Genomic DNA, 27,941 nt, shown 5'->3' on the forward strand with positions numbered 1-27,941 from the left:
AGTGTCTGCTCCAGCCGTCCCAGGAGCAGCACCTGTAAGTACACTGGAGCACCTTCACTTCAACATCTTCTTTGAAAAGACCTAATGTCACCAAGAAACACAGCTGCATGATTTGTGCCAATTGTTGTGCTTGTCTTCGGGGCACTTCTTTGGGGCACTTCAAGTGAACATCCCATTGACCAAAACAGGTGGTCAAAAGGCAGTAATCGAAATCAGGTTGGTTATTAGAAAAAGATACCTTCTTTACAAAGTACAAACGAAAGCAGGAAAAACAGATGATCAGAAATGCAAAAACTAGAAATAAAATCTGTTCACTGGATTCAAAAACTGTCTCACAAAGGTCAACTAAAAGTAGTTCAAAAAATGGTCAAAGTCCAAAAAAAAACCTGTTCTCACTGCTCTCTGGCATTGGCTTCAGTGGCACTCTCTTGCTTGTTTCACGTGTCTTCCGCAACAGCACAGTCTCCTCTTCCCAATCAGCAGGCTTGCTGGTGCTGGTGTCAACTGGCTTCGGGTAGTAAGTGGGGGGACACCCTAAACTGGTTGCCAGCCAATTGCAGGGCACACATAGATGAACAACCGTTTACGCACCCAATCACACCTAAAGACAATTTAGTATGCCCAATACACCTGCCATCCAAGTTTTTGGAGTGTGGGAGGAAGCCAGAGTGCCTGAAGCGAACCCACGTGAGCTCGGGGCAAACATGCTAACTCCACACAGGAAGGCACGAGCCAGGTGGATTTGAACTCGGGACCCTTTAACTGTGAGGTGGGCGTGCTATTCACTGTGCCACCGAGAACTATCTTGTTAAACTTTTCTGTGTGACAACAGGTTTGAGCGTATGTGGTTTGCCCGCATATCCTCATTTACTCACTATTTGGTTCAAAATTTACCATGACAGTGTTGAGTTTTCTAATCCATAGAGTGAACAGCTTCCCCTTAAGCAATAGCTGCTTTCAGACGTGCTCTCAGGCAGGGGTGCAGATGGAGCGTGATGATGACAGAGGGAAGTAGAGGAGGTAAAATAATAAAGGACAAGCTTAACTGGTGGGGCTGTCAATGTGGGGGAAAATAATATTTGTCCACTTGGACAGGCCTCCCTTTGTGCAGGCTAAATGAATGTTGAGCTTCCTGTCTGCCCTGTCAGGGAGAGTGGCATCGAGTGTGTGCAGCAGCGAGGAAGTGGTTCACAGTACGGCGAGCTGTTTGCCGTTTGACAGGGATTATTAAAATCAGAGCTCATGACGGCGGACCAAGCGGCAGGCGGAGTGTGAGAAACCCAAATTGACACAGACACTCTCCATTACCTTCCACTTGACTCTGCTTAATGACAATGTTGATGCGAGACCCAGTGATGCTACACAGGTGGGGGATTGGCTTTTAGCAGGAACGTTAAGCACCGCGGGGATGAGGGGGCTGTTGGCCCCTCAGCTCTGGCACAGCCATAAGGAGATGGGCTGTTTATTTAAAGGTTCAACTGAAGAGCATCTCATTATTTTGGGTAGTGTGTTGTTCCTCAGTGTTAACTCGCTGTAGTGTCTGTAGAAGATGGAATTGGTTAGAGGGAATGCATTCTAATCAGGGGTCATCTCGATGCAATTCATCATCTCAGGGTAAAGGCTGCAGACTCTTTAGGCAAGTGATAGATAACCTTCCATTTCTTTCGGGTGCAGTTGATTTTGTAGGCCTTAATAACAGTGTTCATGTGTCACATGATTGCCAACCACTTTACTGTTTGTTTCTTGACTGGCTATCGCAATAATAACCGCACTCCAGCGCTCATCAATTTGTGTAGTTGATTAAGTCTGTCATTAGTCACACCTGTTTGTGACATCATTTTGCACACGCAACATCTCCTGTTTTTGTTGATGTGTTGAATCTCTTTGGAACGCAGAATGGAGTGGCCAGAAGACTTTCCCGAAGACCAAGCTTTTGTTGAGCTGGTGGTCCCTGCACTCTCCAGTGAGCTGGACTTTGAGCAGCTCATCAGAGATACAGAAGAGAAACTCAAACTCAATGCCAACAGGTAAGTTTAAACATTTGAGCAAATCTGAACATAGGAATAATGTACAGCAGCCCCTGTAAATACAAGTTTAATTTGCCATGTGGCCAAGCCCATTACTCAAAACAATATTCTCAAGTTGCATTTCCACTCTGTAATAAATGGACATGCCATTAATCCATTCGCTGGTTTTTGTCTTTCAATAATTATAAGTAGCATTCTATAATTTTGCATTTTTATGAAAAAAAAAGTACAGTATAAACACATGTCATCCGTCAATATAACTAATTAAATAGAATTAAAAGAATGAAAGAACCAGTTTGTTATGCTATTCAATTCACTATGCTGCTTCTTCTGGAGTTTCCACCTTAGCCATCACGAGTCATTACTGGATAAAACCGACATGCACGTGTGAACAGAGACAAAAAAGAGACTTTTTGTCACCAAAAGTCACCATTTTTTTTTTTGTGATCTTAGTCATTTTTGTGTAAAGGATATAGAAGATAAACATCTACATCTGTTTTACTATTTGTGTTTGTATATGAATAGCTTACAGGGGCAAGTCAGGGTAAAATAGCTAACCCAGCACAGGGTCCAAAATGGACCAAGGAAATTCTGTTTTATTTAACCCAGCACATTGGAATGAGCATTGGAATGAGGAACTTTGATCCAAGCAGGGGTAACATCTACCCACACTGATTGAGTTCTGCAAAGCTACCAAGAAATCGGATACCAGGTTGGCAATAAAATAAGTATTATGTTTAGCCACCACTATACTGATGATGGTTAAAAATAATACTAATTTTTTTGCCAATCTTCAACCCAACCTGCTGTGTAAAAAATATTCAGTCTGTTCAAAATGCAAAGCTACTATGCCCAGCAAGTGGGCTCGGAACAAATTTAGTAAAACTAAGGATGCTACGACATTGCCAAACATTATCATTGTCAACACATTTGTCTTCCATTCTTGTATTGGTACCATCTTGTGGTGGCATTAATAAATACGTTTTTCAAAAAAATCTAAAGAAAAAGCAAAACATTCTTTTTGATTCTTCAGATCCTCTCATTAGATCTTTATTTTATCTGTATCCATATTTTTAGATGCTCCAGCAAAACCAGTTTAATAGATGGTATTGAGGTTTTGAATAAATAATAAATAAATTCTCACTTTGAAGTATGCAGAAGGACCACACCACCTTCAGCTTGGCATTGCTTCTTTTTTCACAGCTTTAAACTAATATAATTCAAGGTGTCACAGTATTATCTGCTTTTATTCGCCTTTATGAAAGCTGCATTTTTTGCAGAGAAGTACCAGTAGGTGTGTCTGTCTGCCTGCAAAGCCAAAAGATGTTAGACTGATTACAGCGGTATGTGTGTTGTCCTTGTAAGATTTTTAAGCAAGCAATGTTGTCTTTTTCTTCTTTACTGGAGATCCAGAAGGCCAAAATGAATAGTGGATCTTTTGTGGTTAGGATTTATGATTATCACATGCTTCCAAGACAGAAAATATCTCTCTGGGAGCTAGATACAAGGCTGTTTAACACCAAAATGGTTATATCAGACAGGATGCCACTACAGTGTTGAATTGTTTACAATAAGGACACATAGAAACAGTTATTCATCAGCAAGAATATGGAAAACGGTTAATCCCGTGTATTAGTTTCGCTGGCCACAATATTGGATGCTTCCAATACAGGAACTTTATTAATACGTATATGTGGCCCAGTTTCCCACTCAAAGCTCAAATAAAACCAGGACCAATCTGGTTTAACCTAATTCACACTAATTGAATTATTTCCTGAGGTTTTATTTAAATCAGGGTTTAGTAGTTCCAGAATACAGAGACTAAGGTACTCAGACTGGTAATCAAGTGATACAAAGGTGAGGGTCTGTGGAAAACCTGAAATGGGATTTTCTTTTTTTTTCACATACCGGTACATTATATCTGCGTGTGTGGATTGGGAGTTTGAAACAGTGATCAAGTATGGAGAAAGAAAATGTTTAAAAAAACATTGCGACAGAGCAGAAGCTTTTAAAGGAAATTATTTAAAAGCTAACCATGATTCAAAGTTAAGCTGTGTGATTCAGCGCAATCAGCAGCAGAAATGAAAAAAATTAAAACATGCACTGCACTATTTTCCAGACAGTAGATTTACCCACACCACACAAATCTGCTGTTTCTCACTGAAAACTGGACATGATCCTAACTTTTTATAAGTTTTATTTGAGGTTGCTTCTTTCTCTGAGAAGCCTCAGTGATCTTTCTGTGATCGTTCAGTGTCATGTAGTTTAAGGTAATACACACTAAAACATTCAGTCGTGAAGTTAGAACTGCCGCTGCCACAATCCACACAATCCAACCTAGAACACAACTGACAATGTTACTCTATTCTTATGTGACACACTCAATAATTCTGTCATTGATGTAAAACTCATTTTAAGTACAAGGTGATGAAAAAAAAATTTTAAACATTTAAGTTTGAATTGAATGTTAGATTGAAAAGATAGAAATGACCATGTCAATGATTGCACAAATTGACTGATAAAAAGCAATGCATGGGGAGACGAAAAAGAGAAATCTATATTTCAGGTCTTTTATCGTTTGAGCGTTGTGCGTGTGAGGGCGGAAGATGAAGGACAGGCTAAATGTAGCAAGTGAACAAAGACTCATCCTGGCGTCGTTATTGTCTGAGACTCACTCTCTGTCTCTCTGTCTCCCTTTTTCTCACCCTCCCTCTTTCTTTCTTTCCTTCCTCCTTCTAAATGGGAACATAATAATTGAAGATTCCACATCTTGAAACGAAAACCCTTGGGTAGGTAATTCAAGGCTTATTACTGAAGGCCGGGCCATTTTTCTGCTTTCTAAGCATTAAAGGGTTATTTTGTGTTCCTGCAGATGGGAGAGGGATAACCATTATGAGAACAAAGCGTCTAGATAATGGAGAATGGGGCTAAAAATAAGGCAATCCTTCGCTCGCTATGGGGTTCCACTGGTCAGCATCTCTGTCAGGCCTTTGCGACATAGCGTTCTGCCTGCCTGCAAAAAACCTGGCAAAGAGTTTTTTTTTTTTTTTTGCTTCAACTAGGGTGGGCTTTTCCGCCACAACCTCACACACACTCACATCTAGTGCCACCTAATTGACTTATCTGTACTTGGAATCAATTACGGAAGTGTAGGAGAGGAAAGGATATCTGAAAGGAAATAGTGCTAGCTTGCCAATGTGAAGGCCTCCAACTTGATTGCTAGTGACTGCCTCGTTCTGAGTTCTCAAGTATCCGAAATCTGCCCCAAAGCTTCTCCCTAATTGAAGGAGATTAAGATAGTCTGACAACAGTGCTGGTTCCCTCAAATTGAAATGCTGTAATCCATTAGTTTTCATCAGATGGGACTCTGGAACAGTGTGGCCTTTGGTGGCTTGTAGCTTCGCATGACCCACCAGGGACAGACCCCAAATGAAGTTTTAGCACGGGCCAGGAGAATTCAGCCAAGATAAATGACCTTGTCTGGTTGCCTACTACTCTCAAATTGCAAGACTCTGTTAGGAAGTATCAGATGTGTGTGATAATCACTATTTTGTTATTGTGCATGATTTTTCGTTGGCTGTATGTTCACTGACCAAATCAGTCTTATCGGGTCTCTGGTGGCAGCGATAGCTGGGAGGTGAGGGCACTAAGTGGGCCCAGGCCAGGTCAGATTCGGCTCTGTTTTCAGTGGGTTCCTTCAACCTTATCTGCTCCTATTCCCATTACAGAATGGGGTCCTTTGATGGAGGCGATATTTACCTGTTCGGGCAGTGAATGGAAGTCGGGTTTATTTGAGAAAAAAACAAAACAAATCTTCTTATTGCCCTTACTGCCTCCACTCACCCCCTCCCCCTTCTTGTAGGCAAGCAGTGGAGAGCAGAGCGCGACAGACAGCCCCACAGCAGCCCACCCACAGTAAATTAATTCTGACAAGGAACTTAAGATAACGTCAAAGCGCTGACTAATCGTGGGATTGGGTTTCTGTAAGTCAGGGAGCTGTGAAATGTGCCATCATATCTAATAAAAGACCTCCTTGCTGCCTTTCTATTTCAGTGATACTGAAGGTTGTGGGGGGTTAAAGGAAGGTGGCAGGAGAGTTGAGAGAGTGACTGTCTAGCTCGGCCGATGTGAAAAACAATTAGATTGCTTTTAAGCAGCTTGAGTGCAAGGAGATGACAGGCGTGTTCGTCAAGAGGCCAAAAGAATCAATTTTCGTCTCGCTCATGGGGTCTTTTGTTACGTTCAGCTTCCGCTTCTTTGCCATCACGTGGTATTGTCCTCTTTACCGGAGCAGTTGAATGGTTTTATTTACTGTGGCTACTTTGTCTTTTTTTTTTAACCCCCCATTTTACCTTCCACTTTCTCACATTCTCTTTTCATGCCTTTGCCCAGTGTCTGAGCTACTGCCAGGGGAAGTTGTGGGGATGAGAGCTAATCCTGCCTCGTTGATTAGGCTGCAGGTAGCTTTCACACCAGCAAGCCAAAGGTCACAACACTGTTGAGTGCTGGATGGACTTTCTGACACACACCATCCACATTGACTAGATAACTTATAGCACGTGTCTGTAAGGAGGTGTAATGGAAAGGTGCAAGTGATGAGAAGAATTGAGAAAAGTGCAGGATTTTAAGGAGGAAGAAGTGATGAAACCCTTGAAATGCTTAAAAATGTTGTAAATAGAAAACATTTTCACTGTGATTGTTAGATGTGTTGATTAAACAGATGAAACTAATTGTTTCAAGATGTATAGCATAAAAGCATAGCTGTAGAATATTTGATATCGTATTAACTTTGAAATTCAAGCAAATGCACCTAATATTCACTTATAATTAAAAACAGCAATATATACCGGTACCATGATTTATTTGGTCAAGCCCACATGGGAATAGATTTTCCTCTATGTGACCCGCAAGCTAAACCTAACAAACTAACTTAAAGAATGCAGATATTAGATTATAAACATAGACAGTTAACTGCTGCCAATGAAATGTGTGCTGCTATGGATGGCTCATATGATGTTTGTAAATGTGATTGATGACGTCAGTGCCTCCCCAGCCATGAACCTCACTGCACGTCACTACAGGATGTACCGTAGATGCTAGGTGACTTTTATTGAACTACAGTTTGTGCAATGACAAAGTCTTTATTCATACGATGTAATTTAAGTCTGTGACTCATTTCGTCATGTAACATCTCCCTGGATCCCAGACTAACAAGCTAGACGTCCGGCAGTTAAAAGTGACCTCAGTTCTGTTGTAAAACTCTTATCGGAATTGTACTTCATTTATGTGTTGTGCTTTTAATGAACTTCAGTGAGCGACTGAAAAGTGCACTACAGATGGAAGACCATTTTACACCTGCTGTCTGTTTGAAACCCTGGTTTGAAGCCCAGAACGTGAATGATAAACATATATAGCGTCTGTTCTTAAGCTTTTGTAGAACAGGGCTTCTGCCACAGAAACATATCCAGTTTTTTTTTTTTTTTTTTATATATATATGTATTTTTTTTATTAATCTATTTAATAAATTTGCCTAATGTGGGAATTTCCTGTTTTAAGAGAAAAAAAGGTTGCTTCATTATTAGATCAAAATAAAATAATAACATCAAAACATAACCAACCACTCTGTAGTTTTGCACAATGAAGAAGAGCTTTTTCATGTTTTTGGAAAATGCACTTTCACAAACACACAATAAATAGAATACTAATGGAAAGATTACACCAAGTTGTCCAAACAGCTATTTACACAAGACACATAATCTGGCCTGTTTTAAAGATGGCATGGGGGGAGGACAAGGTTGTTAAAATGGGAGCGTTGATTCCCGCGCACAGACGTTTGGACCAGTCTATAACATTTTATCCCTTTCCGATTTTCCCCTCTGAAATGAAAGTGTGTCAGATTGAACGCTTATTTAATGTGTTGCCATTGTAAGACATCTGGATGTGTTAATGGCCCGGGAGCAGGCAGGAGGCGGTTTATAGACCCGCAGTTGGGGGATGAGCATTCTGATGGGGAAATGAGCCTGTACCGTGCATGGCACAAAGTGACACACGCATGAATACGCATAGGTACATTAAAAGGATTTATGTTTTTAGTGAATGACATTATCACCATATACTCCTTATTTATTAGACTTTTAACATTAATTATTCAGCACATAAAACAAACAAACAAAAAATACTAAAAAATACATCGCAAATAATCTGCCCCAGTACACTGGTTGATTTGTATTTATTTATTTATTTTAACAGAAGTAAAGCTAAATTTCCATCTAGGATCGGATTCTGTTCAACATAGTAATCTTTATTAAGTCAACTGCCATTGATGGCTAGATGTCTAAGATCCATTTAAACAGTTTTGGCATTGAATAAGTTAACTTACACAATGTCATTGAAAACTATGTAGATCAAAAAATCATCTTGACTGAGTTGGGCGTAAATGAGTTCATTACAGTGTAAATTCTATTAGTAAACTGAACCTTTATGAATTGCACAGTGAAATGTTGACAAAACAAAAAAACCACTCGACTGTCAATGTTCTGTAAAGACTCTATTTCCATGTTAGTATTATGATATGTATTAATTTAATGTTTGCATTGGAACAGCTATAAATTGATAGATAATTTCTATTTGTCACCTATTCTAATTAAGTCTGGGCCTCCTTGCTGAAGCTACTGCTCTTGCGACCCGACCTTGGATAAAGGGGAAAAAATGGATCAATGGATGGATGAAGCAGAAACAGTGCTGATGCACTGTGTTCAAAGAGCGCGCGTACGTGTGTGCATGTACGTGTGTGTGTACGTGCGTGTGCGTGTGCGTGCTCGCACACTGGCACATGTGCTTGTTTGAGGCATGAGATGGCAAGAGGAGTGCCGGCTGATATGTAACCACTTCACACCAGCTGCTTAGCACACACACGCTCACATTGATATATTACTGTGTGCACTGCATCTGCTTTCAGTCTTCTTATGATAGAAAGACAAAGCTTGTGAGGATCAACTGTGATGAGGACTGTTGGTTCTGATATTTCATGTTTAAGATGGCGTCCATGTGTTTGGGTTTCTTTCAAGTGGTTGGTGTGTGTACACTCTTGCGGTAAGCATCTCCCAGTAGTTGTTTTGTAGACACCCAGTTGTAAATCTTGATAGTCACACACTTGTTGGCGAATTGAGGTTTGGAAAGATTTATTGGCAATATAAAAGCAGCATGCATCAAATGCATATCTAGGTTATCATTTAAGTTTAGTAGAATATGTGGTCTTTCTATTATAATGGATGGATTTACGGCCTGCAATAGCTTCCTTTGCTGTTCCAGTTATGCAATTTACTTGTGTCTCTCAGTATCGAACGCCATCTGGTAGAAATACAGGCCAAAATGGGAGACCCCGAACGTCCACCCAGCCCGACAGAGTGCCTGAAGTGGTTCAATCCCATGATGCACAACAGTGTCAGCACAGGACACCAGGAACTCATGTCCTTCTTCACTTGTTTGGTAATTATATTACTCACACTAGTGGAATAATATATTGTCTTGACCTTTTCCAGAATATGATACAAATTTAGTTTTGGTCAGCAGTCCTCCAGTAGTCATCCAGGTTGAATCACTCCATGCAATATCTAGCACAAACATGAGGAAACTACGGAATTTTGATAATGATTATTTCTGTTAGACATTACACAATTAGAATTTTTGAGGCCAATGATGACCACCAATCAGTGACTTTAAAACTAAACTGACAGATGCACTTGTAAAAATGTCAGTAACCTTTTTATGGCCAGACATAAAATGAAAGTTCAGTCACTTAAAGCAAACAGAACTCGAGACAAAAACAATGCATACAACAACTTACTATTATTACATTACTTTGTTTTAATTAAATACTTTACAACACGAATTAAATACTTAAAAAAAAACTGATGCTACAGCAAACTTTCCAATTAAATGATCTGTCACACCAGTGCAAATAAAATATGTAACACTACCTCTCAAAACATTCATATAACTTGTAAATATAACATATATAACATATAACATGCGGAACCGATCATTGACATAATTGATCATTGTCAAATTTTGACATTACAACCGATCACTGATTTTGCGGAAAATGCCAAACATCATGCAATCTTGATCTGTTAGACTGGTGTAAAGTCTAATTTCTGTCATTGAATTCATTTGAATGTGCAAATCTCTAAGAAAATAAAATAAATAAACAATAGCTTTGAAGCTGCATTGATACATGTTTCTTTGCAATGCAGAAACTAGAAACTAATTTATATAGTCCACCAAAAGCCATAAAAATATTGTGTTTTCTAAAACTGTTGAGGTGTTGCCATATATTTTGAAGACTTTCCATAATGTTAGTGCACAGCATGTTCATGCTAAATTTTGGGATCACATATATTGTTTGAGATCATGGCTTTTTTTTTTTTTTTTTGAAGCAAGATTACTTGAGGTCAAAAGAAGAAGGACGTGAGGAAGTAACACTGCAGCTATTGCTCAACCTCTCATCACAAAGTGGTATCTGCTTCCCTTGTACCCCATCTCCATCCTTGGCCTTCTCTCATCAACTACTTGCTGCTCCCTTTCCCTTGATACATACAATCGAAGATGAATCTTCATCCGAGGTAATGCATTTTCTGTGCACCATGTAATAATAGTTATTCATAGTTATCATTAGTTGAGAAGACTGTAAAATGCACGGTTAGCAAATTGACTATTTTGAGAGACTAAAAGTCACTTTCGTTGCATTTTTTGTTTAAGATTCACATCGCATGGGAAGATGTCCGTCTCCAACTCCGCTGCTATCTGTTGGAGCGACTGTCTACCGAAAGACCAATGACTCATGGAGTACCATCCATGTCCAACAGTCAACGACTCCACTGTCTACAGCAGCTGTGCTTCTTGTACCCTGAGTGTGAAGTGCTCACTCATTACCAGGTAGCAACTATTTGTTTCACAGCTTAAAATCATGGACATCCGTGTGCCTAAATACTGTAGAATTCAAAAGCAATACAGTTTACTGCAGTTTAAAGCAATACTGTTTTTTTTTCTGTAAAACCTGAAAATACTTGTGAGTATTTAAAGGGGAAGACACGCCAAAATATCTCATTACAAAAATGTATCCTTTGTGTAAGCATCGGACGATATCAGACTCTGGCGGTATGATATTGGCATCGTGGTATCACGGTATTGAAGATATATCATTTTAAAATCTGTGTCACTAAATAGTCATTTTTTTTACATTATAGAAACTGTTTTATTTTTCAACAAAGTATATCCAGCAAGTTTTGTTTGTCAGTATTTGTTACAATAACAAAAACTTACCATGCTAAGTTCAACTAAATATGTGTATAAAATCAAAACAAACCTTCAGTGAGAAAATGGCTTTTATGCGATATGTTTTGTATGTTAGCCCCGCCACCCACAGTAATTAGCCACAGGAGCAAAACTATATCGATACCAAAGCAGGAAATGGACAATGTGATTGGCTACTGCAGCAGAGGAAGACTCACGTGTGACACACAGTGAGAGCTGAACAGTGCAATTAAGACAGTTAAGGCAGAAGACCGGGAGGGAAACAAGCTTACCGGTTTTGGCTGTAACTGTGACTTTTAAAATTGCTATATATTGCCAATTTGGTTATTGGACCGAGCCTTCCTGTGTGCCCCCACTCGTCCAAACACAACATTCTGATTATTATCGCTACTATGGACAACAAATTAAGCATCAGAATCCACATCTTACTATCCATCTCATGTGGCGGTCAATTTGTCACTTGCTGTCAACTGAACATGACTTCACAGTTGCTCCAGACTAATCTGTTTTCTGAATTTGAGTGTGCGATGTTCACAAGCTGAGCTGAGGTTGGTCATTACTGCTGAGCAACTGGGATGTCATTCTTAGTCACGCGCAAGTAGCAAAATGGCCCTCTCCTGAAATCTATAAAATGTGTATGTGTGTATCAATTGAATTGAATATTAGTCATATTGCCATGTTTGGACCAGTAAGGCAGCAGAAAACAGAGTATTTTTACGAAACTGTATGGTTTTACTTTAAATGCCAATCTCACAACTAAAAAAAACAAAAACAATGATGAACCACAGAGCTGTTGTTTAAGATTCGACACAGAAATAGGTTGTTCAAAAAACGTTTTGCAAAAGGCTGGGAAGGACACAGCCATTTTGTGTGGATTTGCAAAGTGGTTCTTTACAAAAGTTAATATGACCAGCTCCAAGCCTGGCATTAAGAATGGATAATCTTCAATGACCAGACGGATGTGAACAGCGATTGTCTTGTAATGAAGGAAAATTGTGAACATGCATTTTCAGTATAAATCAACACGGTCTCATACTGATACTTTACTTTCATTTGGCTTTTTTCATCCAGGGAATAAGAAGTCAAGGCATACTGGCTCGTCTGCACTCGGCCATCTCTTCTTGTCCAGCTGGTGTAACTGGCTTTGACCGAGTGACTGCGGCCTTCGGCTCGGTGGTCCCAGCTCTGACCCAGGTCCTCAAAGAAGACCTAAACACTCTTCCGAGTGTCGTTGAGCCACACACCATCTTGGGCTTCCTAAATGCATCCTACCTCCGACCTATAGCAAGTGAATTGTCCTCCCTGATGGAGAGAGAATATGAGAGAGCCTTAAGAGATAATACTGTACCCTGCAACAAGATAAAAAGATATTCATCAAAATCTCGAGCCACAGTCGGTAAGTACTGTACATAACTGTTGTACTTCTCTTTTAGCACTTCTTTTCCTTTTTTCATTGTTTGATTGTTTCGAGTTATATATTTGGATGTGCTACTCTGCTTTTACCATCGTTAACCTTTAAATATTTCATCTCTTCATTTTCCCTTTTCTACTACATTCCAGCTGTCGCGCGAGAGGCCCTGAGCCAAGATCCTTAAAAGCGATTGTCTGTAACTATTCCCATTGTAATTGCTTACCTCTTTCCTCTTTGACTCAGTCTACCCTCTTCACCAAGAAAGAGAGTGATGCAGCACCTCTAGGGTCAAGGCTCGTTCAACTCAAACTACTTTTAAACACTTTTAATTCATGCTTAATCTTGCAATTGGAAAGAACTGAGAAGATGATTGCAAGGATTGTGAAGCATATTCAAGGTTATACCATGACACAATGCCATCAACTTCACCTCCTTGAGGCCAAGTCCATTCAGGAGTACTTTAAATGGAGAAAAGAATCCCAAACCATCCTTCCTCTTTTGTGTAGTGTTATGGCTTTACAGGGCGGTACGAGCTAGAACAAAGAGTTGCTGAATTAGTTCTGTGCACAGATTTTTGAGTGGCAGAACATTCAGACTGTCAGTGTGATGGCATTGACACTGATGTCATAGCCCGGGACTAGAAAAAAGTGTAGTTAATTCCCTGCATATTCCTTTTGTTTGTTTCATATTGTATTGACTTATTTAGGACTCGCTGATGGTAAGGCTACGCAACATAAAAAAATCTAAAGCTTGTGAGCCATTGTTTACTTTTTCAAAAATTTTGCACATGTCAGTTTCCCTGTGGAACAGCGCGAAAAGCATCTTTACATCTGCCATTCTTGGATAAACACGCCGGCAGCCTTGCCTCGCCTTTTCCCTCTGTCTTTGGTTTTTGCTTTCCCCTCTGCTTAAACGTGAGATGAGAGGAGGCAGCCAAGATAATTGGCCATGCGTCAGTCGGCCTGTTTGATCACGTAACATAGCGGAGGCTACACACCTACGTGCCGCTCAACAAACCGTCAAATGTAACACCGGAGGCAGAACACGGCTCCAAAGGGAACGAGGGACCTGTGCTGTGCAGTTTTGCTCGCGCTCAGTTGAGGTGTTTGCGTGTGTATGCGTGTGTGTGTGTTTAACCATCAGCTGCAACACAGCTTTGAGGGCTACAGCTGGGATTACAATTTGTGTAATCGCCCTCCCCTTTCTTTTCACTTCCCCAAAAAAGCTTGAGAACCCCCATGTTCACCACCCAAATGCCCGTGGCTCTTATTGAGCCACAGTTTGAACAGCAACACATAATCTGCTTTCACACTTCTACTGTCTATACTGTATGCTACGCCCATAATTGTCAAGACAATTATGGCCAGGGTAACACAAAATGATTCTATTTTCATAAGCATCCGATGACTCTTTAGATCTCACTGTCCTCCCCTGCTGCGTTATTGTTGATTCCTGCAGTGGAGGCAGGCGGTAGGTATATTTTGATGAGCCATGCCTGGGAGACTCTGCATGCTCCCAAGGGAGCGGCGTTGTCTGTAGCATCAGCCACTGTCAAACCACTGAACCATTTAACAGCATTCAACAGCAAGATCTGCCATCTCTTTTTAACCTTACTGCCTCAAAGGCAGACACTGACATTGTACCTAGACAGATGTGAAGACAGGCTGCTCAGGCTTTAACTTTACCAGCACATTTCCCTGAGTCTGTTTGTCCTTTCATGAGTTGAAAAAAAGGAATACAGTATGTGGAAAAGAGCGATGTCTGATACAGTTTACAACAGGCGTACTGTACAGTACATGAAAGGGAATGGAGTGAGGTTCCACGGCGAAGTTATCTTGTCAGTGCATCAGCATCATTGGGAACTTAGAGTTGATGTGAATTTCAGCCTGTCCCATCAGGGTTTCCCATAGTTTGTCTTCGTACAATATTTTTTTTCTTGTAAAGAATCAGCTGGCTGGACTTACTGTATGTTGTTACAGGTGTGCATCTGAACTTAAATAGGAAAATTAAAAGCTACTGTCTCACTTCCTCCCTGTTGTATGTTTTGTCTTTTGTTCAAACAAAGTACAGCCATCCATCCAGTTTCTTAGCTGCTTATCCTCACTAAGGTCATGGGGCCTGCTGTACCTTATCTCAGCTATCTCCAGGCAGTAGGTGGCCGGCCCCTGGAACTGGTTGCCACCCAAACGCAGGGCACACAGGGATAAACAATCAATCACACTCGCAAACAGACCTAAGAGCAATTTGAAGTGACCAATATACCCACCGTGCATGTTTTGGGATTGGGCACTGCTATGTAGTTTTAGTAATTAATTTCAGAATTTTGATGTTTTTTTATTTTTATTTTTTTTTTGGAGGGCTGGCTTTTCTTTATTATATCAGTTATATTATTATATTCATTGTATTATATCAATTTTAAAGGAGTGGATGGATTAATTAAAAAAAACATGTAAGCTCTCATTTTTATGTACAATAGAAAAGTAATCTTTATGTGTTTATTTGTCCATTCTCAAGAGCAATGGCATGTAAATATTCACTGTGGTTATTAATGGCCCAGATATGATGTTCATCGATATGGACATATAACATATGAGTGCATGTTGTTGTTGTTGTATTCAGTCACCTTTGATCGAATGCAACTTCTTAATTTTAAAGTTGCAGGGTTGAGTGTATATATATATATATATATATATATATATATATATATATATATATATATATATATATATATATATATATATATATATATATATATATATATGTGTGTGTATATATATATATATATATATATATGTGTATATATATATATATATATATATATATATGTGTATATATATATATATATATATATATATATATATATATGTGTATATGTGTATGTGTTTCCAGTGGCACTTCAGTGTGCAGAAATGGTTGCATGAACATCAAACATTTTCTGCACAGCTTCTTTGCATTTATATGTCTCCTTTATTCCCTAACAATCGTCCACTGGGGCAAAGGTAAACTTTTAAAATTCTGTTCAAATACTTTGCAACCCCATTCTGATAGAGATCATTTGAATTTCACTTTCACTAATTTCCCTGTATGACAATGTTGGCAGGTCCCTATAGATTAAAAAAACTGAATTGCATTTGAACATGTACAACAAGCACATTCGCCCCCAGCATATATCCCACCCGCTTCACCCTCTTGTCGGTCTTTGAACTCTTTCTTGGTGAACGCGCAGCAGTCTATTCAGTGGGGAAAGAGGCTGCGTAGTGACGTGAGAAAGCTCGCCTGAGTCGCTGCCTGGCAGTGGAGGTGCTTGTGGGGATTGAGGCTACTCGGGAATGGCGTTTGTTAATATTTAATAAGAGCAGCTCCTCACTAGATCATATCTCTGCCTGAGTTTATACACACTGTCAGCCGGGGACGTGCAACCGCATCCTGCCGTGTAATTATGGGCAAGAAAAAGGGTGGTGTTTGGGATAGGTGGGTTGTGGGTCCTGAGCAATTTATATATACACCTGAGCGTGTGTGTGTGTGTGTGTGTGTGTGTGTGTCTATGGTGCATTCGGTTTACAGATGTTTGTCTATGTATGCAAGGCTGGTTTCAGTAAGTTGAGTGAAATCAAAGAAAATGATCTTTCCCAGACCGTGGGGATCTGAATTATGTTTGCCATTTATTTTTGGCCTTCGTGCCATCACAATGGGCTTTTGTGCATTGCTTTGAAAATGCTCAAGGGTATGAGCACTTTCCTGGTACCTTCTATTGAAAGCGCAATGACAAAAATGACTAGCTTATCGAGAGCAGGCCGCACATTGTAATAAAGAGTATCTAGTTCACAGAAGACTTGAAAACTATAATGCAAACGAGGGCACGAAAGATGTACTTTTTTAATGGAATGCTTCTCTCGCCAGACATTGCAAATCCTTTATGTTCTTTGTGCAGGTCGCTTGGGTCACGTAGAGTAGGAGGATAAAATGTCAATCCCATCACACGACAAAGAGAAACAAGGACAGACGTGATAACAAATGTAGATGTCATTCATAAATATTATTCTTCCCTTGACACTCTAAAGTATTACCCCCCCACACACACACACACACACACACACACACACACCAACTTAATATAGATATCAACTATTGCTACAGTACTCTTCTGTGAAGGACAGGCTGCTCTATGCTGCACCCTAGGTGGGCTGAGCCCCAAGGACGGACCACCAAGGCTTGGTTTGCTGTGTTTGTGTGTGTGCATGTGTGAGCATCCATATTTGGGAACCACAGCAGGACGCCTCCCATAATAAGGCTGTCTGAGAGAGCAGTGGGCTGAAACTGACAAAGAGGACCCCAGCTGTCACAGGGCCTAGTCGGCCAATCCACTGTGGCTTATAGCCTCCTTCTACGCACTTTCACCCACACACACACGTACAGTACACGCTCATTCACAGATGCACAAAAGACACACATAGTACTCCACTTGACACCCTGTGATATTATCGCATGAAGTTGAATTGGACACAGCAAAGGTGCAAAAAGACAAAGATGATAAATGTAGTCAGTTTTAGATTCTGAATAGGCTTTGTGTCAAAACTGTTGGGGATGAATCCATTTTATGGAAACTAGAACAACATAGCCATTCTATCATCAAACCATTCAAGCCATTCTAACGTCAAACATTGTACAAAACACAACTTGTACTTTTTGGGGTGGGGGGCTATACAATTGAATTGACGTTCATGGCAACTTTGCTTGTTAGCACAGCAAAGCAGCCCTGATGTTAGCTCTAAAACAGTTTGCTCAGGTGTTTTTACTCTGATCTTTAAGTTAAGTGACAATACAAGGAATACTTATTCCTAAAAAGTGATTCATAGAAAATGCAGCAAAATACATTTTCACATTGTTTTGAAAGTTTGTGTTCACGCAATGTGTTTTTTTTTTTTTTTCCTTTTTCAGTGCAGAGCCATTCAATTAAACACACTTCAGTGCAGCCCTTCTCATCTTTTGACATTGGCCTCAGTATGGGGTGTTGCACCTGTGGCGTGTATACAGAAGATGTTTTTGCATGATTGTTTTTCAAACAATGTAGCCTTTGAACCTAGCTTTGCCCAACCTTGCCGTTCATGTCATGGGTGAAGCAAGAGCCAAAGTTTCCTCTTTCTTATGGTAATTCATTTTATCTGCGTACACTGTACAGCATTGCGGTACGGTTGGCATCGTTGAAGGAATTTATGTAAAATGTAATGCACCTTGACCTTTTATTGTGCATGATGGGATAAAATTCACTGGACTTTTGAGCTTCTTGTACTTCATTGAATTACACCGTGGCTAAACATGCACCAGAAATCACCTGTAAAGTGCATGCATCATATGTCCATTTGCCGAATATAAAAGCTCGTGGCCAGTGTGGAAAGCGGGGGTCAGCCCAAGTCCCGGTGGTCCGATTTACACATCCAACAGGCAGAATGGGAGGAGAAGAAGCAAGCGTGAGATGCTATGCTGGAGAGAAATTAAATCAGTGGCCAAATTATTGCATGATTGCCCATTCCCCAAAGACTTGGGTATCATTTGGTAGAAAGTGTCTCATAATTGGTTTTCGGCCATGTCAGACACATGCAATTCCCTTACTAATGGCTGTGTTAGGAAGAACTGGGCCTCCTGGGTCAGAGCAGGACAGAAAATAGCCAGCCGGTAAAAAGCGTGCTATCCCCATCCCCTCCTCAGATAAATGGGAGTGTATGAGAGATGCAGGGGAGACGCCAAGCAGGAGAGTTTGTTGTGAGCTAAGAGGAAATGAAGTGGCAATAAGTGCAGCCAAAGGGGAAATGCTCTTCATCGTGAGTTTAATACATCAGTCTGGGGATTTGGCAGCCCGCCACACAGCAATTGTTTACCTTTTTGCTCACTGGTTGCATCTGCTCTGTTTTGTAAACGGCATTAAACTATTCGCCCGTAAACACCGGAATCAATAACAACTGCTCAGGGAATTCCTTTTTTCCCGCTTCTCTCCTTCCCTCTCTTTTCCCATTTCCCTCTCCCCACCACCTCCTCCAGTCTTTCCCTTCTGTTTGTGCTCCCTGCCAGTCAAGAGCAGTTTGTGTTTGCATGATAGAGAATGTGAGTATGTGTGTTTGTGTGTGCTAAAGTGCTGGCGGTGGAACCCATAGGAGAGGCAGACGAGAAGACTGATGGCTCGCCAAAAATACCTGCTTTGTTTGTTTGTTCCATTTGTGTTACATTGTTGTCGTTGTTAAAAGCTACAAACTGAGGCCGGACACACAGGCGCTCACACACAGGCACGCACACACACTCACCCCTGCACACGAAGGGCTATTAAACGTCATCTTCTGTTTTGATATATCTGATAATATGAGGAAACATTGATTTTTGTCTGCAAGAACATCATCACACCGTATGGATGATCTCTCTTACTTAAACATATTTTTTGCCTGCTTTCTGCAACAGCCGTCTTTCATTGATTCTTGCTACACTGACCTTTGGCTGAACCCTTCTGCCTGCTCGTGCCCTGAGTCATTCTGCTCTCTGGGACATGCTACTCACAATGCTGTATGACACACCTGGGTGCTTTTAAGCACACCCTCTCCATCAAGCTGCTTTGAGAGCTTCCATTTGCCCTCACTGTTGTGACAAAGGTATAATGAGGTTTAGATGGCAGTGTACTAGACAGCTATGGCTATAGGGCCGTTTGGCCGGGAAGACAACAATAAATCCAGATATAGCATGGGTAGCTGGAGGAGAGGTGGGAAAAAGGGTCCTGTTAAACATCAAGGTCATGGCCAAGTGGAGTATTGTGTAAAGTACTGTGTGTTACTCAGGGAGGGTGCTAAATGGTCTTGAATGTTGCGAACCACACTATGCTGCGCTAGAAAAGGTGATGACCAGCATAGTGATTAGGGAACGTTGGAGGTGTTTAAGGGATGCTATGCTCTGGTTAGTGGTCAGTCTTAGGCCGTAATTTCAGAGAATCCAGCCACTTGTCTGCAACATGTCCCTGCCTCATCAATTTTGGATTGTTTACACTGAGGCGCCGAGTTGATGTGTTGGTGTCTTCACAAATAGACAAGATTGGTGTTGCGTGCATGAATGTGCGAGATGGTGAGGCAAAGGCAAGCACGTGGGTGTCAGCCAGGTCACGCGTGTGCACATGCAGCATGCGCACAATGTCCCACCGGACCCCATTACAGAAGAGATGCTGAGCAGCAGACTCATGCACTTTAATTGCACAGCAATGAAACCGCACACCAAATGATCATTCCAGTATTCACACACCAATTCGTACATGCCTGCACACATACATGCACAAAAATAGATGTGTACGCTTACAATTGCAAACATCAACAAACTTGAGGTCAGGCTATATCCCGTGGTGGCCACAGTCTGGTTGCGGCATGGCAATTATAATCCACGAGTGACATGTGCAAATGTGTGCCAAAGTGTCCGCTCTCAATTAAGTTATTCAAAATGACCAGCTTTACATGCTCATAAGCACAGTGTGCCCACAAACCGTCAAAACCCTCACAAACATAATCTCATAATCACAAAGACATCATGAGTGGGTCAAATCTCAAACGTGATTAAGCGATGGACCCCTGGGGACAGCGTGTTGTCATATTGTCAGATTTTATTTAACAATATGGCAAAATTACATTTGGATCCAGGGACTATGATGTTACAATTATCGGTCTCGTTTCCCCCTCTCAGTCATCACAACAGTTTGAGAGTCAAGGCTAATGCTGAGCTCATCCAGTCCCAAATGCCTTTGCAATGGAGCTCATTTAGGCAAACACAAAGTATTTGTGCATGTGTCTGGAAGTATGGTAACACATCTCCCCACCATTTATTCTCCAGCTTAATGCGGAACATCCCCCGGGTGATGTGTTTGGCAGCCTCCAAAATGGGAAATCCATATTTGCCGAAGAGGTCATTGTCGGGTTAGAGGGAAAAAAAATTGTTTTGTACCAAGAGAGATGGATGTGCATGTGTGACTTGTAGCGGGTGCCGAGTTTTGCATATTCTCACTGTCTCTTTGTTTATGCAGTGCATTGGGAAAACATGAATGGGTCGATATTTATAAGAGGTGTCGTGCTAGGCAAGACTGGGTTGTGGGTGTTTTATGATGAGCGCATGTCAGAAACCTACTTTCATGAAATTGTTTATTCTTTACTGAACTGTAAACTTTAGCGCGGCTCTCAACTTCTCTGTATCTGTGTCAGAAACATCCACAAACAATTCATTCTCTCCACAGCGCCAATGGAGCTACCCATTAAAAGTAGAAGTTTCAATTTGACCTCCCACCAGTTGAAAGCCTTAACTCAGCTGGCCTGCACACTGCTAGCCTTTGAGGGCAACGTCAGAGAGATGGTCACCAACATGACCTTCATTAATCTTCCAGGGGAGGCTCCCTATGTCAAAGGTAAGGTCTCATACAGTAACCAATAATAAGTGACATTTTGTATGCTTCACTGTCTGCGTATTGCTAAATGAAACATTAGTCGAATATTAATGCCAAAAGTTTGTTTTTGTAATACAATTTTGTTCCTATAGTTTGAAAAATAACATGGTCATACAAGTATATAAATCCAGAAACAGGCTTACCAAAATGTCTTCCTTTGGGTTAATTGCTCCTAGTTTGTACTGATCATTATCATTGACAAGCACAGAACTGGGGTAGAACAATATTGACTGTGATTTAGGACTATTTCACAATGAGACTTATTTCTTTTTATTTATAGCAGAATCAATTTACAATGACTCTCCCTACATTAAACTTGGAGGAAGCGGTCTACCTGCTTTTTTTCATCAGCCTACGCAGAGATCTGGGCTCTACTGAGTGCCATTCTAGCTGTCTAGAATAAATTTACTGTGCATGGAGTTTTTCTTTTATTATCCTTTCTCAGTTGAACTCTCGGAGCATAGAAATAACTGAGAGCTTTTTGGTGCATACCATAATTTTCATAAAGGTTACATTTATAAAAACAAGACTTGCAGAAAGGCTCAATTTACTGAGAGGTAAACAGCCTTTAAAGGCCAGTTATCCAAGTCATTAATTCCAGGCAATCAAATGGCTTAATTACCAGAAATTCATTAAACGGGCTTAAAGGTCAAAAAGTGATGTGCTGGCTGCTTCCTCCTTCTTCCATTCCATGCACTTGTGTTCGCCTAAATTGCCTCGCCTGGGGTCTCACTCTTCGCCTACTGATTAGGATACCCTGGCCTTGATGTGCATGCTTTTTAATTGCAACCCAGCCCAACATCTTGTACGGTTGTCTTATGTCACCCCTCCACACATACTCACACACATCTACATATTATCCCCCTCCTGGAATTACCCCTTCCAGACTGTAGTTTATGCCATCTGGGTTGAATTGGATTCTAAACCCTGAAAATTAGACTTGTAACGCCACCGCTATTAGCTTCTACCACCTGTTCCTTGCCCCCCTTCTTTGGGGTATTTTCTGATACTCTCTGATTACCACAATCCATCTTGACTAGTGGGTCAATCATAGAGCAATTGAATTCATCGTATACAGGTGGTATAAAGTTAGTTGCTTTTAAGTTAGTAATCATGCAGTACTGTATATCATTAGTCATACAACCTGCCTTCGATAAATGGGCAGTTGGCCCTCAAATGACATATTCCTGGCATCATACTGTATATCATATGAATACATGTTTTTTTTTTCCATGTAGGCATCTTGAAAAAGGCTAAAGAGGATAAAGAGGAGTCAGACATGACAGGATTAGGCAAGACATTTGAAACACCAACATTTCTCACATCAGAGGTGATTAATATTCTCCCACGGTTGACCCTAAAAACACCTTTATTACAGCTTTCTTTCTAATTATTACAGCTGTTCGGAAGTGGGAAGATTAATGATGTGTCTATTTTGCGGTTTGAAGGATCTGGAGTTTGATTGGAGGTCAGCCTTTTGCGGGTTGGCTCCTCATATGGCTCACTGTATCAAAGTGGTACTGGATGACATTTGTACCAAGAGTCTTCAGCAGGAGGAAACCCTTCATTCCTTGGGTCATTACTCAATCTTGCTGGAACATTTAGGTGGACACAGGAGCATGAATGATGGCAACATAAATGCCTGTGACAACTTCACCACAAACTCAGAAAGAGACACTCCCATCATGGTAGCTAAGGTACGCTTCATAACAGGATACCGTATGCTTATCCATTGCCTTTATTTCTTCAGCGCACCTCGACACTATTTAGTATTGACACTTTTCCGGTGACAAATTAGGTACTACAAGGTATTATTTCTAGTAACTAATGAACCGGTAGTTACAAGGGCTCACGGTCAAATCCGAAACCTTCTGGTTGGCAAAAAACTGAGGCAAGTTGCTCTGGATGATTCATTGTTAAAAATACAAATACATGTGAGGGATCAATAAACCATGAAAGAAGAAATATATCTCCGTTGTACGGAGCTATTGTTGACATGCCAATAACCAAAAAAGACACCAAAATATATGAATATTAGTCTTTGTATCTCCTCTTTTGCAGTGGTATCACCAAACAATGTTTTAGTGATATTGCAGGTCAGTTAAGGCAGTTTAGTAAAAACCATCAATGAAAATACACATCTGGGCTGTGTCACTCACATGTTCAGATTTGTCCAACTGCAGTAAGAGACAAAGTCCTAACATGCTCAGCTTTACTTAGGCTTTCAGCACTTACCGTTTCTACTTTCAGGCAGGAAAAAGTACAATGACCCAGGCAAAAAAAAACACATTTATCGGGCAGTAACTTTGGGCCTAGATCTGTATTATTTTATTTTATATTTTTAGCTTGTTGGCCCAGAATTCAAATGACACTTGTGGAGAATCTACTGTCTTCCAAGCCACTGTAAGGGAGGCCAAACCTTATGAGGAAGCTAGACAATGCGTCAAAATGTGGGCTATCAAGTAATTTATGGAACAAAACGGCCTTGGTACGCGTTTTAGTTTTTTTTTAAGTTCCTCCCGGTGCAAGATTGTGACAACAATCTGCTACTTGATCATCTGTAACTCCCATTGTGAGTAACATTAGATATAAACAACCCTGTGTTCTTTTGTTTTTTGTTTTTGTTTTTTGTTTTTTTTGGGGGGGGGGTTCAGACTTTTGACATGACGCAGTTGACGTGATCAATAGCTAGGTGGGCCACCATTTGGCCGCGCTCGACACAATGGACACCCCATTTGGAGTGTTTAATAATCCTTCAATGCATGCCTTTGGAATTTGAGAAGAAATTGTAGTACCCCAAGAAAACTCATGCATAAATGGAGAGGGTATGAAAAGGCCATATAGGAATGCACTATCACAGTCACTGATACTGAATTACTGGAACCATTCATGGACACAACTTTGCAAAGACACGACTGCTGTTACAGTCTGATTCAAGTCAGATGCAGTATCTGAAACTGACATGGGTGAATAGTGGACCCAGGAGCACATGTTAGTAGAGTTATAGTCTCTTTATTTATTAGCAAATACTTGTTGACTTGAAGTCTGAAGGGTGAGAGCTGTTGTGATGGGCAGCCAGGGCCAGGAAAGGTCGATACACGGGCAAGCAAGAGTGGTCTTTGACTGGCGGATGGTCTGGTACAGGCAGGGTTGGTATACGGGCAGTCAACAGAGGTCGGTAGGCTGGCGTATGGTCGGATACAGACGTGCAGGAAGCATAGTCGGCGGCCTATCGGATGGTCGGGTACGGGCTAGGTCATAACACGGGTAAGCAGGCGAGGAACAGTGCTGGAAAGCTTGAGTAGTGCATCAAGACAATCTGGCGATTTTTGGGCGGGAGAGACCGAGTTAAATACAGAGCAGGTAATTGTAGCAACTGTTGGTATTTAGTGCTGATTGGCAGGGAATAGGTGAACAAGTGTGGTGAGAGGCAGAATTAGGTGACTGGACTGCCAAACTGTGACAAAAACTGATATTTTACTCAAATTAAGTAGTTCGAAAAGGCAAATTGTAGAAAATTTCTTTACATTATTGACTATAACAATAGTTAGGTGTCTGGAATGCATGGGCAACCATCAAGTATGAAAATACACAATCCAATCCTTCTTTTTTTTTCTCCTCTGTCAATGTCCTATTTTGCCAAGCTGTGATGTTACAATGCATCTCCACCAATTACTTCTTAGCTCGGCTGGGAAACAATCCACCAGAGCCAAGACACCGAGCTATCTAGAAAGCACTACTAGCATGCCCAAATTGAAAGGGGAAAAAGTGGTAGTTAAGAGTGTTAGCTACTGACAACAGGTACATACACACCCTTCACAGCAGCAAAGTTGTTTTGTAAGGAGGTTTGCTTTTCTCTGCAGACTTTTTTTTTTGTCTAGAACAGTTATTCATTAAATGAATGAATGTGACTTCTTGGGTTTTGATTGCCAAAGCTACTGGAAGCACATTGGGTAATATTCAATTAATTTATCGTAGTAAAATAGAGAACTGCGCAATAGATAATGTGCGTCTTTATTTGTAGTTATTGCCGCAGGACTGCACTAGTCAAACTCATGCTAATACCAAGAATCCTGCTGGTAAAAGAATACTTTTGTGTCAACCATAATAACCTTGTTTCAATCATTTCCTTTATTACTTTTTCCTATAACAAGAGCAACATATTTACTGTGGCTAAAACTGTTTATATTTTTCTGTTGTATGTTAATGATTACAGTGTTTCTCTAAATTATTGTGTTGTTGCGTTTTAATGGTACATAGTGAGGTGACATTTTTCCTCAGTGACAAAACTTATTTGACTTTATTGAAGAGCTTTTGGTCCATTTCAGTAATACTGTAAAACTGAGCAAAAAAGGGCTTAATCATCTCTTACTCCACATTTGTGTGCATGCACTTAAGTGTTTTGTAATGTTAGGCTAAAGAAGTGGAGTGTCGCATCCTTTAATCCTTCAGTTAGAGGTTCAATCTCTTCACTCAAGTGTCCTTCAGCAAGGCAGTGAAGGCCTCCCAGTATTCGTGTGAGTAGTGGGTTAATGAGGCAGATAATTGTAAAGTGCTTATAAGTACACCCAAAGATTGCCCTGTACTGTAAATGCATGTTTTTTTTTTTTATTTTATTTTTATGCATTCTTCTGGCTTATTAGGATTTTTATGTCTCTCTCCCCTCAGTTTTGTGTTCCAGTGGTTGATGAGCTGGATGCCTTGCTACCCCTGGCAGCCGCCTGCCGGGACAGCGCTCTGCTGGATGTTCGATCAAGCTTTGTGGAGGCATGTAGCCAGGGAACATTAGCTGTACTGGGTCGTTTAGAGCAGAGAGCCCTGGAAGTACCATCCTCTCTACCGCTGAGGAACCTGCCTGCTGTGATGGCCACTTGCATTTATGTACTGCAGCGATTGGAGCACTACCATGCACTGCTGAAAGACGCATCCTCTACCTTAGTCAAAGTGTAAGCAGAATGTTGTACAGTATATATGTGTCATATAGCTTGGTTTTGTCACATAAGGCTAGAAAGTTGGACCACAAGATGTTACATATCACATTAATAGCAAGGGTGCAGTTTGAAATGAATGACTGACAAGTGGTAATGACACCCACATTGTGTCTACATCTGGGAAGTTTTTATGCCTCATAATAGCCCCTTAACCTTTGCTCTCCATATACCCCCTCCAAAGGCATCATAGTTGCCCTTGACACTCCTGTTTTTCCACCTCTGGCCTTGTATACCCCTCCACCTACTCTAGGCCTGTTCTCCTTCTGCGTCGTAAAGTACTTTTCCTCTCCTCACCAGTCATTCCCCCATTTTCAAGCTTCCTACACCCCCTGTTAACCTCTCACCTCGTTCTGGAAAGTATCAAGGCAGGCAGATTTAAAGGGGACAATCTGTCCGACTGAACTTTTACCATAAATCATGTGAGTCTTCGTGTTTGTTCTAGCGCTGCAGTTTATAGGAGTGTTTTGCCCTCCTGTCTTCCCAGACACTTGAGTTTGCTGCCAGTCCAAAAGTACCAGCAAACCATTGACGCCTTAAAAGATCAACTGAGCAGCTATTGTATCCAAGTTTGTTCCACCTGTGTGCTTCAGGATGCGGAGAGCCATCACTGGGCTGACCCCAAACCCTTTTATGAGGTAAAGTGTTGTAAACATGCAGAACATTTGCTGTGTATAAAACAGCTTATATGATTGTGAAATCGGCAAAAATGAAAATAGTTAAGGGTTAATCATTCGATGCCGATTGAATTAAAAACATATGTGGTGCATTGAGGTGCTGTGCACTATGCTGATGTGTGCAAGTTTGAATTTAGAATTGTTCTGCAGAATGTTTTGCCTTACTCTAAACCGGCAATTTTAAAGGTTTCACTCTATTTCAGTATTTTTTTCTAAAGATGCGACAAAACAGCTTAGGCAAGTCATTTTTAGTACTGAAGTTAATGTTAGTTGCATTACAATAAAATTGAAAAATTGCTGTTGTTGCATTTATTCATTTATTTTTACTTTGTGATCAGCACCTTTTGATTTTATTCATATCAGTGTTAAAAGAACAGTCCTCTGTACCTTGCCGTTTGACTCAGATTCTGTAGAATTTTCAGAACCCTCTGGAGCTTTCCTGCATCTTATTTCATATTTTCTATTCATTCCCACCTTCCCTTTCTCACCGAACCTTCTACTATGAACTTGCTGAGAACATCTGTGGCTTCCATGCTACCCCCAGGGGCTCCAGGGGTTCAGCTGTCTGAAGTCTGCAGTCTACAGTGGGACTGTCTGGAAAGTAGCAAAAGGGCCCCCGTGACTTCCCTGCCTTCATGCCCTTAAACCAATCAAAACCTCCCCTATTTCCTTCTATACGCTGCTCTTGCCTCTTTGTTCCTGCCTGCCTCTCTGGGTCAGCGGTGTCGGGAAGACCTGCTGTGCGCAGGTGTGCGCTTTTGTTCAAGCACGCCTGTGTGTATTTGTGCTGAGTACTTGTGTGGGGTGCCACATCTTACATTGTGCATTGCATTTGGTGTGTGAGCGCGCGTGTGTGTGTGTGTGTGTGTGTGTGTGTGTGCATGTGTGAGTGTTTCTCAAGTATGAAGATGGATGCATCAAATTTCTCTCTCCGTGCCTTGGATCTCGTAGAACTCTGCAAAGCACCTTTTTCCAACTTGCATTCAAACTCCTTTGTCTTACACAAGGTTATTGACACTGATGTATGATTGGAGAGAAATAGTTAATGTCATATATTAACAACACATG

At 40.9% G+C, this 27,941-nt stretch overlaps 1 protein-coding gene across 6 annotated transcripts in view; it reads left to right on the plus strand.

Annotated features, from left to right (window-relative positions):
• Positions 1–27,941, plus strand: part of kiaa0825 (KIAA0825 ortholog) — a 125,935-nt gene that overhangs the window by 1,466 nt on the left and 96,528 nt on the right. For 4 of the 6 annotated variants that reach the window (XM_088407650.1, XM_088407659.1, XM_088407667.1 and 1 more), the window contains exons 2-11: positions 1,896–2,027; positions 9,365–9,515; positions 10,466–10,651; positions 10,788–10,964; positions 12,414–12,738; positions 21,002–21,169; positions 22,447–22,538; positions 22,657–22,905; positions 25,877–26,154; positions 26,684–26,834. In XM_088407650.1, coding sequence (XP_088263776.1) covers positions 1,896–2,027; positions 9,365–9,515; positions 10,466–10,651; positions 10,788–10,964; positions 12,414–12,738; positions 21,002–21,169; positions 22,447–22,538; positions 22,657–22,905; positions 25,877–26,154; positions 26,684–26,834 — 1,909 coding nt within the window. Of the gene's footprint in view, positions 1–1,893; positions 2,028–4,787; positions 4,817–9,364; positions 9,516–10,465; positions 10,652–10,787; positions 10,965–12,413; positions 12,739–21,001; positions 21,170–22,446; positions 22,539–22,656; positions 22,906–25,876; positions 26,155–26,683; positions 26,835–27,941 lie in introns of those variants that run through there. The other 2 variants (XM_088407674.1, XM_088407692.1) reach the window with 2 other exon arrangements.

Source organism: Hippichthys cyanospilos, chromosome 1 (genome assembly GCF_059441005.1).
Source record: "Hippichthys cyanospilos isolate Australia breed blue-spotted pipefish chromosome 1, RoL_Hcya_1.0, whole genome shotgun sequence".
Taxonomy (NCBI): domain Eukaryota; kingdom Metazoa; phylum Chordata; class Actinopteri; order Syngnathiformes; family Syngnathidae; genus Hippichthys; species Hippichthys cyanospilos.